The sequence below is a fragment of the Hemitrygon akajei genome, chromosome 13 (genome assembly GCF_048418815.1).
Source record: "Hemitrygon akajei chromosome 13, sHemAka1.3, whole genome shotgun sequence".
NCBI classification, from domain to species: domain Eukaryota; kingdom Metazoa; phylum Chordata; class Chondrichthyes; order Myliobatiformes; family Dasyatidae; genus Hemitrygon; species Hemitrygon akajei.
In genome coordinates, this window is record NC_133136.1 from 27154328 (window position 1) to 27170137 (window position 15810).

Below are 15810 nucleotides of genomic sequence, written 5' to 3' on the forward strand. Positions count from 1 at the left end.
AGAGGTTGATAGATTCTTGAATGGCCAGGGCATGAAGGAATATGGGAAGGCAGCAGGAAGTTGGGGCTGAGAAGAAAATTGGATCAGCCATGGTGAAATGGCAGAGCAGACTCAATGGGCCTAATGTTGAAATGGGTAGGACTTAATTGCCTGGAACTTGGGATAATGAGGGGAGATGTGAATATGAACTCTGCCATGGATGGTCTGAAGCCACGCAAAAGGATGTAGATTAACCTCTGATAAATGTTACATGAAGGAGCAGCTTTGTAAATGCCAGCTGGAACAAAAAGAATTGTTCTTTCAAATTTGGATATTTTACATTCTTTTGGTTATATTCACAGGTCCGACACTGAAAGTGAAAAGGCCTGTTGTGGCGAGACTGTACAAAGAAGAGATTGAAGGTTTCTATACTGACTCGAATCTTTTTACTGCTGATTAGAGTATTAAAACAATCCTGGTGTTTAAAAATAATAAAGTCTGGCAGATTTTGTAATATTAAGTTCAACTATAAATTTTTGTGCCTTCAAATGAATAAGAAATTGTGATTAATTTCACCGTTTATATAATCTTTAGGTATAGGATGTGATTTGACGGTGTAAAACCACTAAATTGTAATTTTGCATTTTTGTTTATACATAATCAGTTGATTCCCGCTTTTATTGAGAATTAAACTGACCTGCTAAATTTTAATGTTTTAAATAGTGCAATCTGTGTGTACTGAGAGCAGTTCTCTGCTGTCTAGGTACTTGACATGAACTATGAGTAAGTCGAGCAACCTAGAGAAGTCTATATTTTTCACTTTGTCTTTTCAGATATCCTAAGCACTAATTGCTGGGGTATTTTGTAGGGAATCCTAAAACTGCTACTTCAATCAGTGCAACAAGCATTGAAATATCTAGCTGAAGTTTTTTTTTGTAAAAATGGTAAATGTTGGAAATAGGCCATTCACCCCACCATATTCATGTTGATCACTGTTTAATTATATCTATTAATCCCATCTTCCAGCATTTGACCAATATCCTTCAATGCCAATATTATTTTTAGTGTTTGTCTGAATTCCTCTTAAGTGCTGCCAGCAATTATGTTTCCATCACTCTCCCAGGCAGTGCATTCCAAAGATTTGCCACTCTGTGAAAAAGGTCCCACTCAGAATCTATATACGAATTTACTTTTATTTTCCTCTGATAAAGAAACTTTTCCACCTAAATTTATATGCATTAATTTTTATCTCCCTTTAAATTTGCCTCCCTTAACATTCTCTGCTTATGTGAGAACAGGCTCAGCACCTCTGGTCTCTCGTCATTACTAACACTTTCCATTGAAGACAAGGGCCTGGTGAATCTCCTCTGCACTTTCTAGTGCTTTTGCACCTTTCCTATAGTGTGGTGACCAGAGGTGCATACAGTACTCCTGAAGACTGGCCAGTGTTTTATAAGGTTGAGGAATAACCTTCCTGTGCTTGTATTCAATGCTCTAACTATTGGACCTGAATCCCATGTGCTTAAGTATATTATCTATGCTGTCAACTTCAAGCATAAGTACAGGCCAAGGCCTTTCTATTCCTAGGACCTTACAATTCATGGTGTATGATGTGCCTCATTAATATTCCCAAAATGCATCACCTCATATTTAACAGGACTACATTCCATCTGCCATTCTCAGCCCATTCACTGCCAACAATTTCACCAATCTTCCATGGCATCTGTAAACTTAGAGATCATTCATTCCTCCTATATCCAAATTATTCATGTAGCAACACTATTAGTCACAGGCATCCAACCACAAGAAGAACTCTTTACAATCAGCTTCTGTCTTCTCACCTTCAAAACTAACTTTGGATCCAGTTTGCCCAATGATCCCAAGGACCCAACTGTTTGGACCTGTCTCCCATGTAAACCACATCTTCTGCACTGAAAATGTGTACTGAGTACCTCCTAAAAGAATTAAATCAGATTAGTCAGACTAGACCTGCCCTTGACAAATCCATGCTGACAATTCCTGATCAGTCGTTACATTTCCAAGATATCACTAATTCTGACCCTCAGAATTTTTCCAATCACTTCCACTGGTCTGTAATTGCCAGGCTCTTCCCTGTGAAAAGGTGGGGGTGGGGGGGGCAACATTTTGCTTCAAGTCAGTAAGCAGAAGAAATAGTTTTTGGGCTACTGTAATACGTAAAATTGCTGCTTACTTCTGAACAGAAACTTGCATAATTACACAACCAGTTTGGCAGATTCAACATGGGGCAACATTGCCTGACTCAGAAAGGCTCTGGCACACAAGTTATGCTGCAGTAAGCATGGGATTTGAATTTTCTGCATTGTCAAATGGGAAATTCCAACAATAATATTATTTTTGCAAATCAACTTTGCACATCTGTTACTAATCCATCTAGAAGCCAGCAGTTTTGCGGAAACGATGAATCTCACACTGAAAAGGCTGACGAACTGAATGGGGCCAATGTGGATCCACTTTAAAAAAAAGTGCTTGAAGAATTTGCTAGAATAAATGTTGTTCTACCTCCAGTTCAGAAACCTGCATTCAATAGTACCTTGTCATTTGTTTTTGTAAGCTTCATACTGAGTCCATAATACTTCCACACTGTAAAAATACCATTCACTGTTGTGGCAGGACTATGGGACAGTGATCCCATTGTCCCATGCCCTGGTTTGGAGAGAGCTACCAAGGCAATAATCAGAGGCTGCTGAGAGGAGGGCTGGCATGAGTGTAAGGACCAGATTTGGCTGTTCCATCTTTCGACAGACCACCAAACTGCTATAATCTCTCATTGTCTGCCTAACATCAACACTTGCAAGCTGCTGCATCCATGGCATTGGTGGCTCACTAAACAGTGAGGTCACTTTAACCATTTCACTGCTGCAGGAGCACCAGAGAAGTCAATCCTCAACCAGGTTCCCAGCACAACAGCAGGGAAAGGTATGTTTCTGACCCAACAGTGACAAACTGAATCTCTCTTGTGATATAATGACTCTTCTTACCTTCACTAGCAATTCTGTTTCTGAGAAAGCAACATGAACACCAAGTAAGATATCAGTGAGTGTGGAATTTTAGTCTTGAGTAGATTTTTAAAACAAATGTATAATTGTTTGGAAGATTTGGGACATTTTTTGGTAGCCTAAAATTCACCCTTAGACTACACCCTCTGTTCAGCTGGGAATTACATGTCTGATTTGTACAATTCTGGGTTGATGGAGTAAGGCTGTAATTTGAATGTTATTTTTGTTGTACCTAATTACTGTTTTTAGAAGGTGGTAAACTTAACGAGTCATAATGATAACATTTATTTCAATAAAATATTTTTAAAAGAATGACTAGTTAGCCCTACTTTCTTTGTATTTCTTACATCATCTGGAACAGCAATACAGTGGAACCAATTCTGTACCCTAAACAACAGACACTATACAACCAATGTGGCGACACCATATTGAAATGATTAAGCACAGGTTCTGCTGATGCCCACAAATTATGTAGCCCTTAATGCCATACAGCAATGTTAAATTTAACTTCAATCTTCTAAGCATGCATATGTGAATCAATGGCGGAGCTATAGGATAGACAGACATATTCTTACTGCTTCATGTGAACTTCAGTTAGCTACATACTGTAGACATTGAGTGACCGACTTGGCTGCTAGTTTAATTGAAGACTGATTTATAGTTCAGTTGTTGGAGGCCGGGCTTGACCACAAGGCTTCTATAATCCATTTGCTGCCCAGCATATTGTTATTGTCAAAAATGCAACCTGGAAAGGAGGTTCGGTAGAGATCACTACGAGCAGTACAAGGTAGGAGGAAAATTGCTCTTACCATAAGCTTATATCCACCCAGGGTTTGCAAGAACCACTTCCATCAGTGAATTGTCTGCATTGCATAAGTAAGTGTTCACTGAAATAACCTGATGTTCCAGCCATAATTTTAGCCCCAGCAAGAGAGAAAGGTTACTCTTGCTGGTGGCTATCAAATTCCCAATCAACATAAATTTTGATTTAACACTTTCCTTTTGGAAAGAATGAAGATGCATTTTACATATTTGCAGTTTTCTATTAGTCATGTAAATACATTTAATTTTCTCCCGTGGTGTTAGGATTCCAGGTTTACTCATAGGGCAAGCTGGCCTTGATTACACCCATTACTTTGCTGGTGCCAAGATGTACTATAAACAGAAGAGATTCCTCTCCCTACATGTTCATCTGGTGTGAAATCGCACTCTGCCCAATATCCCGCCAATATTCATTTTGCCTTTTCCCTTGCAGTAGGATTTGAGCCACTGTGAAACCTAAGGGCACAATCAATGTGCATATGGACAATTAGTAACATGTTATACTACCACCCAAAATAAAAATGATTGTGAAAAACTCCCAAATAAAATATGGTGGGACTCTGGAGCACTTTGAAGGGTGGGTTTTAAGATCTATGGTGTTTTGATGAATGTCACCTTTGTGAGGTATCATCCTTACTACACAAGGTACAATCACTGTTGAACACCTGTCTGGCCACTATGTACATTACCATCATATCCAACTGCACTACTAAGAAACTCTACTCCATACTTAAACCCCCAGCTCCCCACCCCCAATGACACTGAACCTCTTACCTTATCTTTGTTGCCAACTACAGTGTATTTACTTTGCTGAAATGCCAAAATAAAAATCAAACATTAAAAAGCCAATATTGTATACTGTACCAAATTTTTAAATCAAAGCTTGACAAATACCAAACATCAATAATTGGTACCTTCATGTCTGTCTTCCATTTGCCTTTTCCCATTCTGTCCATACACATGGGTAATGCAGCTTGTTCCTAATGGTGAAGCTATAAACGTTGGCGGGGATGAGTGGGAACAGCAAAGGCAAGCTGGAGAGACAGAGGCAGGCTCCTGCCATCTTGAGAGGGCAGTACTGTTTTGCTGAAATGGAGCCACATACCTTTGCATTATCCAGCATCTTGGCAATCCTAGTAATGCATTCTAGATTGTTGATTAGATCAGGGGTTCCCAATCTTTCTTATGCCATGGACCCCTATGATTAACCAAGGGAACCCCTGATCACTATGATAGAAAAATCAATGGCCACGTAGGAGTGAAGGGCTAGATTGATCTGAAAGTAGGTTAAAAGGTCAGCACAATATTGTGGGCTGAAGGGCCTGTACTGTTCTGTAATCTTGTATATTCCATGTTATAACAACCTCAAAGCCATTTTCAGCATGTATGATGCTGTCCACTTGCAAAATTGTGTGTCTTCCGACCTCACCCTGCACCACTGACAGCACTTGAAAAAAAGGGCTCTAATCCTCGCTCATCTGTACTGATAATGCCTGCCATTTTTCATATTAGCAATACTGAAGCAGTTTTCTATTTGCTCACCTGAGCATACATCACCACCATTGTTTACAAGATGCTCAGTCACTTCCTTTCTGCATTCCATACTGCTGCACCTCAACTTTAACGCAACCAGCCTCTGTTTAGAATGGTAACCCGCCATCATCTGTTATCAACACCCAAACACATTTTTGCTCCACTTTCAGCATTATCATAGGCCCATTATCTCCATGACACTCTGCTTCTGATCAATCACCAACTCATTCACTTTTCATACAGGCATGCAACACCAACACGTTAGTCTCCCAGCCATACAAGGTTCAAGCATTCCATATGAAATCAGCAACATTTTGCTTTTAATTTGGTATCCAGCATAGCCACTGATAATATGGTCAGATTGGGTGCTTATATGAAGCATGTCTCTCTTTTGACAACAAACCTGATTCCTGATCACCAGTGGTTTCATTCTTTCCCACTGCCTGCTATTCCTGGCCTCTGTAGCTTCAATTCTGCCATTATCTCCACCGTCCCCAGACCAATTTGTTTGTCCCATTACTATCTACTATTGCCTTGAATTTAATTGTCCTTTATACCTCCTGGCACAACACAAACCTACCTTTTTACTAAATTCTTTCCCTTCCTCCTTCCTTTGCATCTTAAAACTTCTATGTTTTCCAAGTTTTCATTGATGTTAAAAACTAACTTTGTTTTTTCTCTCTCTCCTGCATAAGCATCCCAAATCTTTTAAAATCAATGATGCACATTTTATTGCAATCTGAAGAGAATGCTCCTTTGGTGAAAGTTATCCTTTCAACTTTGCTGAACTGAGTGGCTTTATGAAATGCTTGCAATATAACTTGATTAAATTTTTACATCAGGAGACAAGTTTTTAAATATTTAGTTGTCACTTCCTCAGTCACCACTAAGTATAAACATCCAATGGCCAAAGAAGATGCTATGAATGTTTTAGCATGGCCAAGATCCTTTATTGTTCAGTGTGATATGGAAAATTATTTTAGTACAAAAGAATTGGATTCACCTCATCAAACTTTCATAATCAGGTTACTGTTTGGCAATTATCCACCCCGATCCTGTACACAAGATGCTTAAGTTAGGCAAAGTGCTGGACGTATTCAGTGTACCATGTGCATTATGCATTCTACAAAAACATGATTCTACAATTTTACAGGATGTAAGCAATTCCTGATTTTCAGTAGTGCACAAAATCAAATTAATTAGTTTTCTTTAAAAACACCAGCACATTCTTATGCAAAATTTGTAAGGTAGCAAATACTCATCCCACAAAGTAGAAAATGTCAGTTAAAAAAAATTATGTGTTAAGTTGCTTGTATTTTTTCATGAAATTGCCTGAGATTCTATTAATTGAAAAGTTGATTTGCAGGTGGTATTGAAGAAAGCAGCACTCAATATTCAGTGTCTGAACCTTCTCCGGTGTCAGCGTTTCTCGACAGCATGTAGTTGTCCATGTCAATTGATCTGCAGTTCTGAATGGCATACCGCAAACGTTCTGCCATCACCTGCTGGCTTGAGTAAGGGGGTAGTCGAAGCTGGAAGAAGCAGGTCTGAGCAGTAGGAAGACCATCGATGGGCTGCACAATGAAATAAAAAAGTAATAATGTTGAAGTACAGTAAAAAGATAATTGTTTTTAAACTTGAAGGTTAATCACCGGATGGAAAGGATGCTTGGTTACATCTAAAACTACCCATTCTGATGCATCAAAGTCATATGTATGCTTGGGTACAAACATTTGACCAGAAACAAGTACCAGAATTTAGAAATCCGGAAACAAAGCACATTTACTTACTCACTGCCTGTGAGAAACAATTTTTATGCCTGAAAACCCAACGTCAAAAAATTGACATGGTATTCTTGTTATAGTTCCTGTTCTTCATGTGAATAATATAAAAAAATGTCATGAATGGTGCAATGATCCTTTGGAAAGTTGCCCAGAAAATTAGCTCATATTTCTTTGTTTTGAACTGTTCCGAGGAGGACCCATTATTGAGCATGTCTGAAAGTGTTTTCACAGGGAAGTTGCCTTTGCAACAGCACCAGTGAAAGGTTTTTTGGGGTGGGGGAGGGGGAGACACCTTGAGCAGTTTTGCCCTATACTGTACTCTTTTAGTTCGCTAAAATATCTATTCTTCTGGGATCCAACACCATCTCCTGAAGGCACACAACCTTCTCCTTCTCAGGTCCTGACCTTCCTGTACCTACCCCAAAATCCAGAATGTCCCAACCCCCTGTATCAGCCTTATCGTTACAGAATTTACATTTCTTACATTACAGACTTTTGCAATGGCAGACTTTTGACCAACATTGTAGTGAAAGTGCTGTCCATTGTCCCTTCTGAATGTTTCTGAATATATTTTCAAAATAAGGAGTTACATGAATTTACGAAGCCCACATTTGTTTGAAAAACATTCAGAGCTAATTGAAGCATTATATTTAAACTGGACAGCCTTACTTTGCATCTCAAAGTAGGACAGTTCTGTCAAAAGAGGCAAAAAATTACAACTGCCTTAAACTTTTATTTAGCCAGCACAACTGCAGTAATATGCACATCTCCCAATCAACAGCAAACTATTGTATACAATAAATCATAGATGCATAGCTTGCAAACTGCTAAAATTAATTTTCCTTTGAAGAAAGGCACTTTGCCATACCAGCTATTAAAATGCTTGGATTCCCACAACTGTTTAATATTGTCTGAGTTTTGTGCATTAGTATTATGGGATCTAGTATTAGTAAGGTATTCGATTCTACATGTGCACATTCACACTTGAATGACTAGTGTTTACTTGTGGAGTAGGATAGCAGCTGATCATAGAACAGAACATTATCACTAGTCCAACCACTGCACTGGAGCAAGGCAAGCAGACTGACCCAGCTGAAGCACAGAATTATACAGTACTACAGAAAAGAAACAGGCCCTTTAGCCCATCAGCATGGTTGATAACACTACTGTGGCATCATAGAATTGAGATGGACAAAAGCTTGAATGAGGCCCAATGCTTGCAAAGTCCAGTAAAACTCCAATTATCCAGCATGTTTGGGACCTTGCTCATGAGAGATTTTCAAGATTAGATGTTATCACAATTAACATTCAACTCATTTCTGATTTTTTTTTGAAGGTGTTACACAGTGTGATAGTATAAATTTTCTAGTAAATCCAGCAAGTTGAAAGGGAGCATTGACAAATGAAGAGAGTGCAGGAAGCAAGACCCTCCAGGAATCTGGAAGAATCATGAAAACTGGGAAAGCCTGTTTGCAAGACAGTGTGTGTACTGAAGGGAGCATGGAAAACAGGGATCCTATTGTGCTCGAGGGAGTTTAGGAATTAGGACCTTGTGAGCCAGATTCCAAACCAACAGGATTTCTGAACAACTGGACTGTGGATTATTGGAGTTTTAGTGTAAATACAGAATCCAATTTTCTGGCTGATTCAAAAATTCTGCTCCTTTGAGAGAGCTCATGGCTCTCCATACAACCTGGAAAGATGTTAAATTGACAACACATATGTGAAGAATAAAGCACATAATCATCAGGAAGAAATCAAGTAATGCTGGGTTAAGGAAGTTAGAAATATCCAATTGGCTGAGGCATTACTAATTGTGCCAGAACTGCTGCAAAAAAGATTATCGTGGACCTAGTTCATCACAGGAGAACTTTTGATAATTACAATTACCATGTTCATCTGACCCAAATGAAGTGACTACATTTTTTTTTCACTCGGCATATGTGGACAATCCATGTCATTTTCCAACTCTGTAGCCTACTACCAATGTCAAAGTTTAACATTTTTCTTATACAAACAAATCTCCCTGTATCTGTGCATGCAAGAGTTTTCCACTACCTAATGTGATGCTGCTTTTACATTTTATCCACAGGGGACGGACTGTTAAGAGTAGTTTTTTATTTAATCTGAAGTACTGTACACCATCACCAAACATGTTCTTATGATGAGTTCTTGAAAAATCATTTTTCTAGGCTCTGAATGGACCACGTGTTACAGCAAACCATGCTTCTGTTACAATATACAAGGACAATGAAGTAATGAATTGCATAATGGCCATATTTTAGTGATAGATGATTAATGAACTGAAGTCCCTTTAACAGCATTAATAGCATTCCTTTAAGAACCCGATTTTCTTACAACAACTATCAAGGTACATTCTATTTTTGACAACTACAGGAGTATCACTTTATGAATGCAATTTAATAACATCAAATGCTATGAATATTTAGATTAGCCCACATCCCTTATCAAAAGTTGCATTTGGAATGGTGTTGCACAAGCTCCAAAAATTAAAGAATTATATATGCTCTGAAAGCAATATTCTTTATTATCAAATCCAAATGTTGTAGCCAATAAAATTTTGTTACAACAATTAAAGCTGATTTTAATTGCGTGCTTATTTCAACATGGCTAACTCACAGATCATAATTTAGAGATGCTTGGATTCAATATTTCTCTGTGAAATCCCTGATCTTTGGAATCTGAAGCTAAAATTCTTGCTTGCACATGTTCAATGGGTTCCAGTGGTAATATCAGACTAACCAAAATAAACTGAAACCTTTGGGAAAATTAAGATTTAAATTTTAATGCACTGTACGTTTGTAAGCACCAAATATACACGAGTGCACTCAATGAAATTTGAAGTTTTATCCAAGGCTAATGTGCTTTTGGAAAACTATCGCAACAGAAAAGATCCAGTGAATCTATTGCTTCCAGTGTTTATTACTTGTTGATCAGAACCTGCTTTGACTCTTTGATGTTGCAGTTTATTAAATCCCTTCAGGCAAGCTTCTCACAAAATCACCCTTGGGAATGGAGATCCAGAGGTTCAGCCAGCATTAAAATGTACATAAGTTAATACTAAAATGTCACATCATTGGGAGAACAGCAGTCAAAAGGAGGTCCCAGTAAAGCAACAGAACAGAAAGAACATGTATTTATAACAAAAATAAAACTAAAGCAAAGGATTTTATAGCTTAAGCACAGGCCTCCTTCTATGATGTTCATGGTTTGATACATATCAAGCACTAGAGTAGCCTTTCATAGCAAGACACCTACCCTGTCCACTTTGATAATCTGAAACTTCTGTGTGATGTCTGCAGGGTTGGCTGGTAGCCTGGAGCGACCAGAGACAAAACGAAGAAATAAAACTCTCTCTTCATTCGAAAACTCTTGCAACGTTTGCCAGAGCCAACCCAGCAACTGATGATTTTCAACAATATCACGATAACGGACAACTTTTTTTAAAGTATCTACGTTCACTTCTGGCATCCCACATACAAGCTGTTCAAGCTGTTTATCTGTAAACAGAGACAGCAGAGGTACAGGGACTATGGCTGACATTCCCTGTCTTATTGCTGTGACCTGAAAAATGATCAAAAACATTATTAAAACTGGTTATCAAGCCTTCCAGTTCAATTTCTCTCAAATTTCTTCCCTCTTGTACAGTGTGGATAAGTTTACATGCAATTGTGTCTTTATAGCTGCTCTTGTATCTCATTCATGGTTTTACAGGTGGCAGAAAGCTATTCAAAGAGTGGTGGTGCTCATGAAAGAATTAATATCCACTGAACATTTATAAAGCATAAGTTTCAGCACAATTTTAACAAAATCAAAGCTAGAGATGCAGCTCAGTCACAAGAGTCTACACCATTATGCTGAGCTGAAATATATTATTATAAACTATATAAAAATAACAGTTTATTATCACTATAAAAAGCTAAAACTTGTTACCAACGGTGTAGATCTTAGATCTCCCCTATTTTCATTGCTATTTGACACAACACTTTATTTAAGATCAGCATTTGTTATTATTTCTTCATTCAGGATAAACTGAATGACTTGAGCCATTTCAAAGGCTTGTTAAGAATCAATTACATTGGTAGATCTGGATATGCACATAAGGCAGACTGGGTAAGGATTTCAGATTTCCATTGCTAATTGACATCAGTGAAAGAGAGATTTTGACAATAATTTAGCAATGTCAGTCATAATTATTGACGCTATAAATTCCAGATTTATATAATTATTGTATATAAATAGTACGTAGATGTTGCAACCAAGTCATCGATCCCCAGTTGTTTCTCAAAATGAAGTGGCTTCCTTGCCAGAATAGCAGGTTTCCTTCAATAAATATAAGCAAACCAAATTATTTGAGTTTGAAACTTCCCGCTTATTGTGGTAGAATTTGAACTAATCTCTCTGGATAGTAAGGGCATCTGGATACTAGTGCAATAACTTAATCACTATGGTATGGTGCAGACTACATTCAAATTCAAATGCCAATTACGATGGCAAACTGCAAATACAGTGCTATAACAAGAGACTATTTCCATATGACAGAGGAACTGGAACAAAATTAAATCTATTACTACAAGTTCATTCAGAAAATGACACTGTTTTAAAACATTTGGATACTCACCTGTTGATCCAATTCATGCAACCTATATTCAATTGCTCTTTCTACATACTCCTTCCTGTTTCCGAAAGTCAAAGGTATGCTGCTTCCTCCAGGAATTAGTGGAACAACCCTGCCATCTGCACTCCTGCCAACAAACGAATCTAAGGGGATCATCTAATAGAATAAAACAAGTTTGGAAAAGTGATCATATTGTTAAACTCACTTATGGTGAAAGGAGCTAAGTTTAACTAACAAGGCAAATACAGTCGGCCCTCCTTATCCGCGAGGGATTGGTTCCGGAATCCCTTGCGGATACCAAAATTCACAGATGCTCAAGTCCCTTATTCAAGCTGTCTCAATGCGGTGGATCTTAGGACCCAGCGGCAGAGATCTGAATCCGCAGTGTTCCTGTTCATGAAAATAATCACGATTGCGATTGAAAATAAAGTGGAAACAATAACGATTGGAAAGAGGTGATACGCCATCAGTCATTGGAAAAGCGTTAGGCTATAGTCGGTCAACGATCGGAACAATTTTAATGGATAAAGTGAGAAAGCTGTGCCCCGATGAAAGCTACAATTATTACTAAGCAACGCAGTGGTTTAATTATTGGGTTTTGGGTTTTTGATCCTCATCAACCTGGCACGGTGGAGACCGCACTCGATAGTGGTCTGTCACTGGATTGAACTTGGGAAGAAGTTCCCGAGCCCGGCGCTAAAACATACGTTCTTAAGTGTTTTATATACATAGAAAGGTGAAATATATACTATATACTAAGACAAACGTTTGACTAACTGACACTAAATAATTCCGGATGTACCTGTTCTGATTTCTGATCCCAATCCACGATAACCCAAGCACATCCTCCTGTATATTTTAAATTATCTCTAGATTACTTATAATACCTAATACAATGTAAATGTTATGTAAAATAGTTGTTATACTGCATTGTTTAGGGAATAATGACAAGAAAAAAGTCTGTATATGCTCGAACAACAAGTGCTGGAAGAGCACTTCTGGGTTTTCACAATTGGTTGAATTCGCGCATGCAGAATTCGCGGATAAAGAGGGCCGATTGTACTAAATTTCTCAACAGTTATTACATGCACAATGGAGCAAATGTGTAAACTACAAACAAGTTCATTTGGCTAAGTGTATAATAAAGGCATTTAAAGAAAGTAAACATTACTTCTGAAACAAGAACTCTTTGAATTACTAATGATAAAGAAAAATTAAAATTAAATGGAGAAGTATGTTTGCAAATAGATTTCGTAAGGTAAAAGAAACCCAAGTGTCTTTTAGACATATGCTGTACTAGAATGTTGCCACATAATGTGTGGGGATGATTAGCAATCGAAACTATAGTGATGGCTGAGTTATAATATGAGTTTCCTTTAATTGTGAAGAAGACAATGTTCATATGAAAGTGAATGGAGTTGTAGAGAAACTTAACAGCATGGACTAGTTACAGAAGGTACTTAACATGATGACATAAGTCAAATGAAAAAGATCATTGGGTCCACATTAGCTTGCTAGGAAGGATAAATATGTTTGTGGTGTAGGTCCTAGCCCCAATCTTCCAATTTTGACTGAGTAAAGGAATGGCTCCAAAGTGCTGGATAGGTGAAGAGAAGGGTTAAGGATAAACAGGAGAGGCAGAGGCTGATGAGTAATATGTAGTGGATAGGAAACTAATGAGACTAAACTGCCATTTGGAGAATAGGGTCATTAAATGACAGATGATGCTGCTGCTTGCCTGACGACTCATTGCGATTATAGATGCAGCAACAGAGGGATTGATTGAAGAGAAGATAAAAAGAAACCTGCAGATGCCGTAAATCTAAAATTTCAAAACAAAAATGGAGATACTTGGCAGGCCAGGCCACAGAGCTCACGTTCAGGTCAACTCACAGATGTGATCTTACTTGCAAAGGTGATGGACGTAGTATGTTTAATGTTTTATATATAAACTTTCAAAGGGTTTTTGATGTGTGGCACAGTTCAGATAACTTAGTAAAGCTTAAGCCCTTAGTATTAAAAAGAATAATGGTAATGTGATTACATTAAACATGAGACACAAACCACACATGAAAATCTACTGAACATAAAAAGATGTGCAAGATGGACATAGACACAAGTGAGGCTTCTGCTGTTATTAACGGCAAAAGGAAGGAGGATTGTTTTATGCTCTGGGTTGGGGAAGGATAGAGGGACGGTAGTTGAGAACTTGGATGAGGATTCAGGGTAGGGTTAATAACCGGCTATTTTACAGATGGTGATAAGTGGAAGGTGGGAAGAGATGGTGGAAGAGGGTGGCTGGGGATGGGGGAGGTGGAATGTGGGGTTGGATCATTAGAATGGACATCCCTGAAAAATGTTCCTGTTCAGATATTCTTGGGAAGAGCTAGTAATTCCAGGAGTAACTGGTAAACTGTAGTGTACTAAGTCTTCAACTTTCTCTTTCATTGAGACAAACAATCTACTTCCTGTTCTATACTTACAAGATATTAGAAGATCTAATTTTTGAAGGCAGGTGTTTGTATTCATAATTCTACTGTACATGAAACTGACATAATATAAAAAAAACATTAATTTCAATATTATACTGTTTATTTCAATTGTTCAAGTATCTTAAACGCTGTCATGTTTAGGAAAAGGGGTTAGAATATTCAGTCAGAAACGTGGCACAGCTCTCACCTCCAAGAAATTTTCTTCTGTTATTCCACTGTCATCGAGATGTAGGATTCCATACAAGGTCCGAATGTAAAGCAAGTCAACTTCCTCCAGATCTTCAGAGATGAGTGGGATTGAGCACAATTGTTTCCATACGAGTGGTGCTAGGTGTAGATCCAATGGTTTTTTGGTCCGAATAGCCACGGCCATCAGTATCCCCAAAAACTTAAACTGCTGGAGGTGTTCTTCAGTGCAAGCTGATGGGTTTAGTAAAAATCTGAAAGAAAAAAGGCATAATTTGAGAATTTTAATTTGGTTCCCCACAAAACTAAGGTTTCATATGTCATTTAAAGGATAGCAGTATTAGTCATGTTTGTGCTTTTGTGAAAGTTGAAAATTATTACTGAATAGGAGGCTAATCAGCCTACTGAATCAATGTTAGTGACCCAGACCACAGTTCCATCCATCCCATTCCTGCTCCTCTTTTAACCACAGCTTGGAGGTTTCTTCTCTTTCGGATAGACACCCTTTTGAAAACTTGGATTAATCTATTTCACCCCCTCCCCCTCATAGGAAGGAAATTCCTGATATCAATGTAGTGAAAAAGATTTTCTTATATTAAATTTTCTATCTTCCCATAATTTTATGTCTACACACTGTTATTTTGTATCTAAGCTTTCTGCACTGACCCCAAACTCACCATCAAACCCGCTGATAAGGGGGATGCTGTAGTAGTCTGGCAGACTGACCTCTCCCTTCCTGAGGCTAGATGGCAATTCTCAGGTACCTCATCTTAGTTACCCCTTGAACAGGACCCCATGAAGGAGCACCAGGCCATTGTCTTTTGCACCATCATTGACCTTATTGATTTTGGGGATCTCTGATCCATTGCCACCAACCTCAGTTCCTTTACCCTGCACCTCCTGTTTCTAATGGCTGATTTATACGTCTGCGTAGTAGCCTATGCTGCAGACTTTGTATGTGGCCTGTGCCGTTGTGAGCATTTATACCTGTGCGTTGGTGTGTCTGTGTCACTCTGCAATTAACCGCCAAAATGCTAGTTGGCGGTGGGGTTTCTATGCTGCTGTGTAGAGTTTCTTCGTGTACTTCAAACAATGGCAACTGAGTACATCATGTTGGAGTTGGAGCTAATAAATGTTGAACAAGGATTACTTTTATTGAAATTACTGCATCGCAGAAAAGAGAGAAGATGTCGGAGGAGATGGTATGTACGACCATTGAACGGATTGAGGCAGAAGGAGGGTGAATTTTCTGTGCTTGTCCGGCCACTGAGAGACATATACAAGGAAATTCATTTTAAATATTTTCGGATGTCGGCAGGTAGATTTGACGATTTGGT

The 15810-nt window shown here is 38.3% G+C and overlaps 2 protein-coding genes across 12 annotated transcripts in view; one reads left to right on the top strand and one right to left on the bottom strand.

The window, feature by feature from the left end:
* The window catches only part of LOC140737722 (long-chain-fatty-acid--CoA ligase ACSBG2-like), an 83251-nt gene extending 79922 nt beyond the window's left edge, over positions 1-3329 (top strand). For all 8 annotated transcript variants that reach the window (XM_073064295.1, XM_073064291.1, XM_073064296.1 and 5 more), the window contains 2 exons: positions 342-401; positions 2396-3329. In XM_073064295.1, coding sequence (XP_072920396.1) covers positions 342-401; positions 2396-2451 — 116 coding nt within the window. In that variant the 3' untranslated portion in view covers positions 2452-3329. The remainder of the gene's footprint in view (positions 1-341; positions 402-2395) is intronic.
* A 2971-nt stretch (positions 3330-6300) lies between these two features.
* The window catches only part of LOC140737724 (probable E3 ubiquitin-protein ligase HERC1), a 273953-nt gene continuing 264443 nt past the window's right edge, over positions 6301-15810 (bottom strand). For all 4 annotated transcript variants that reach the window (XM_073064301.1, XM_073064302.1, XM_073064299.1 and 1 more), the window contains 4 exons: positions 14475-14727; positions 11799-11951; positions 10436-10741; positions 6301-6946 (listed from right to left, as the gene is read on the bottom strand). In XM_073064301.1, coding sequence (XP_072920402.1) covers positions 6761-6946; positions 10436-10741; positions 11799-11951; positions 14475-14727 — 898 coding nt within the window. In that variant the 3' untranslated portion in view covers positions 6301-6760. The remainder of the gene's footprint in view (positions 6947-10435; positions 10742-11798; positions 11952-14474; positions 14728-15810) is intronic.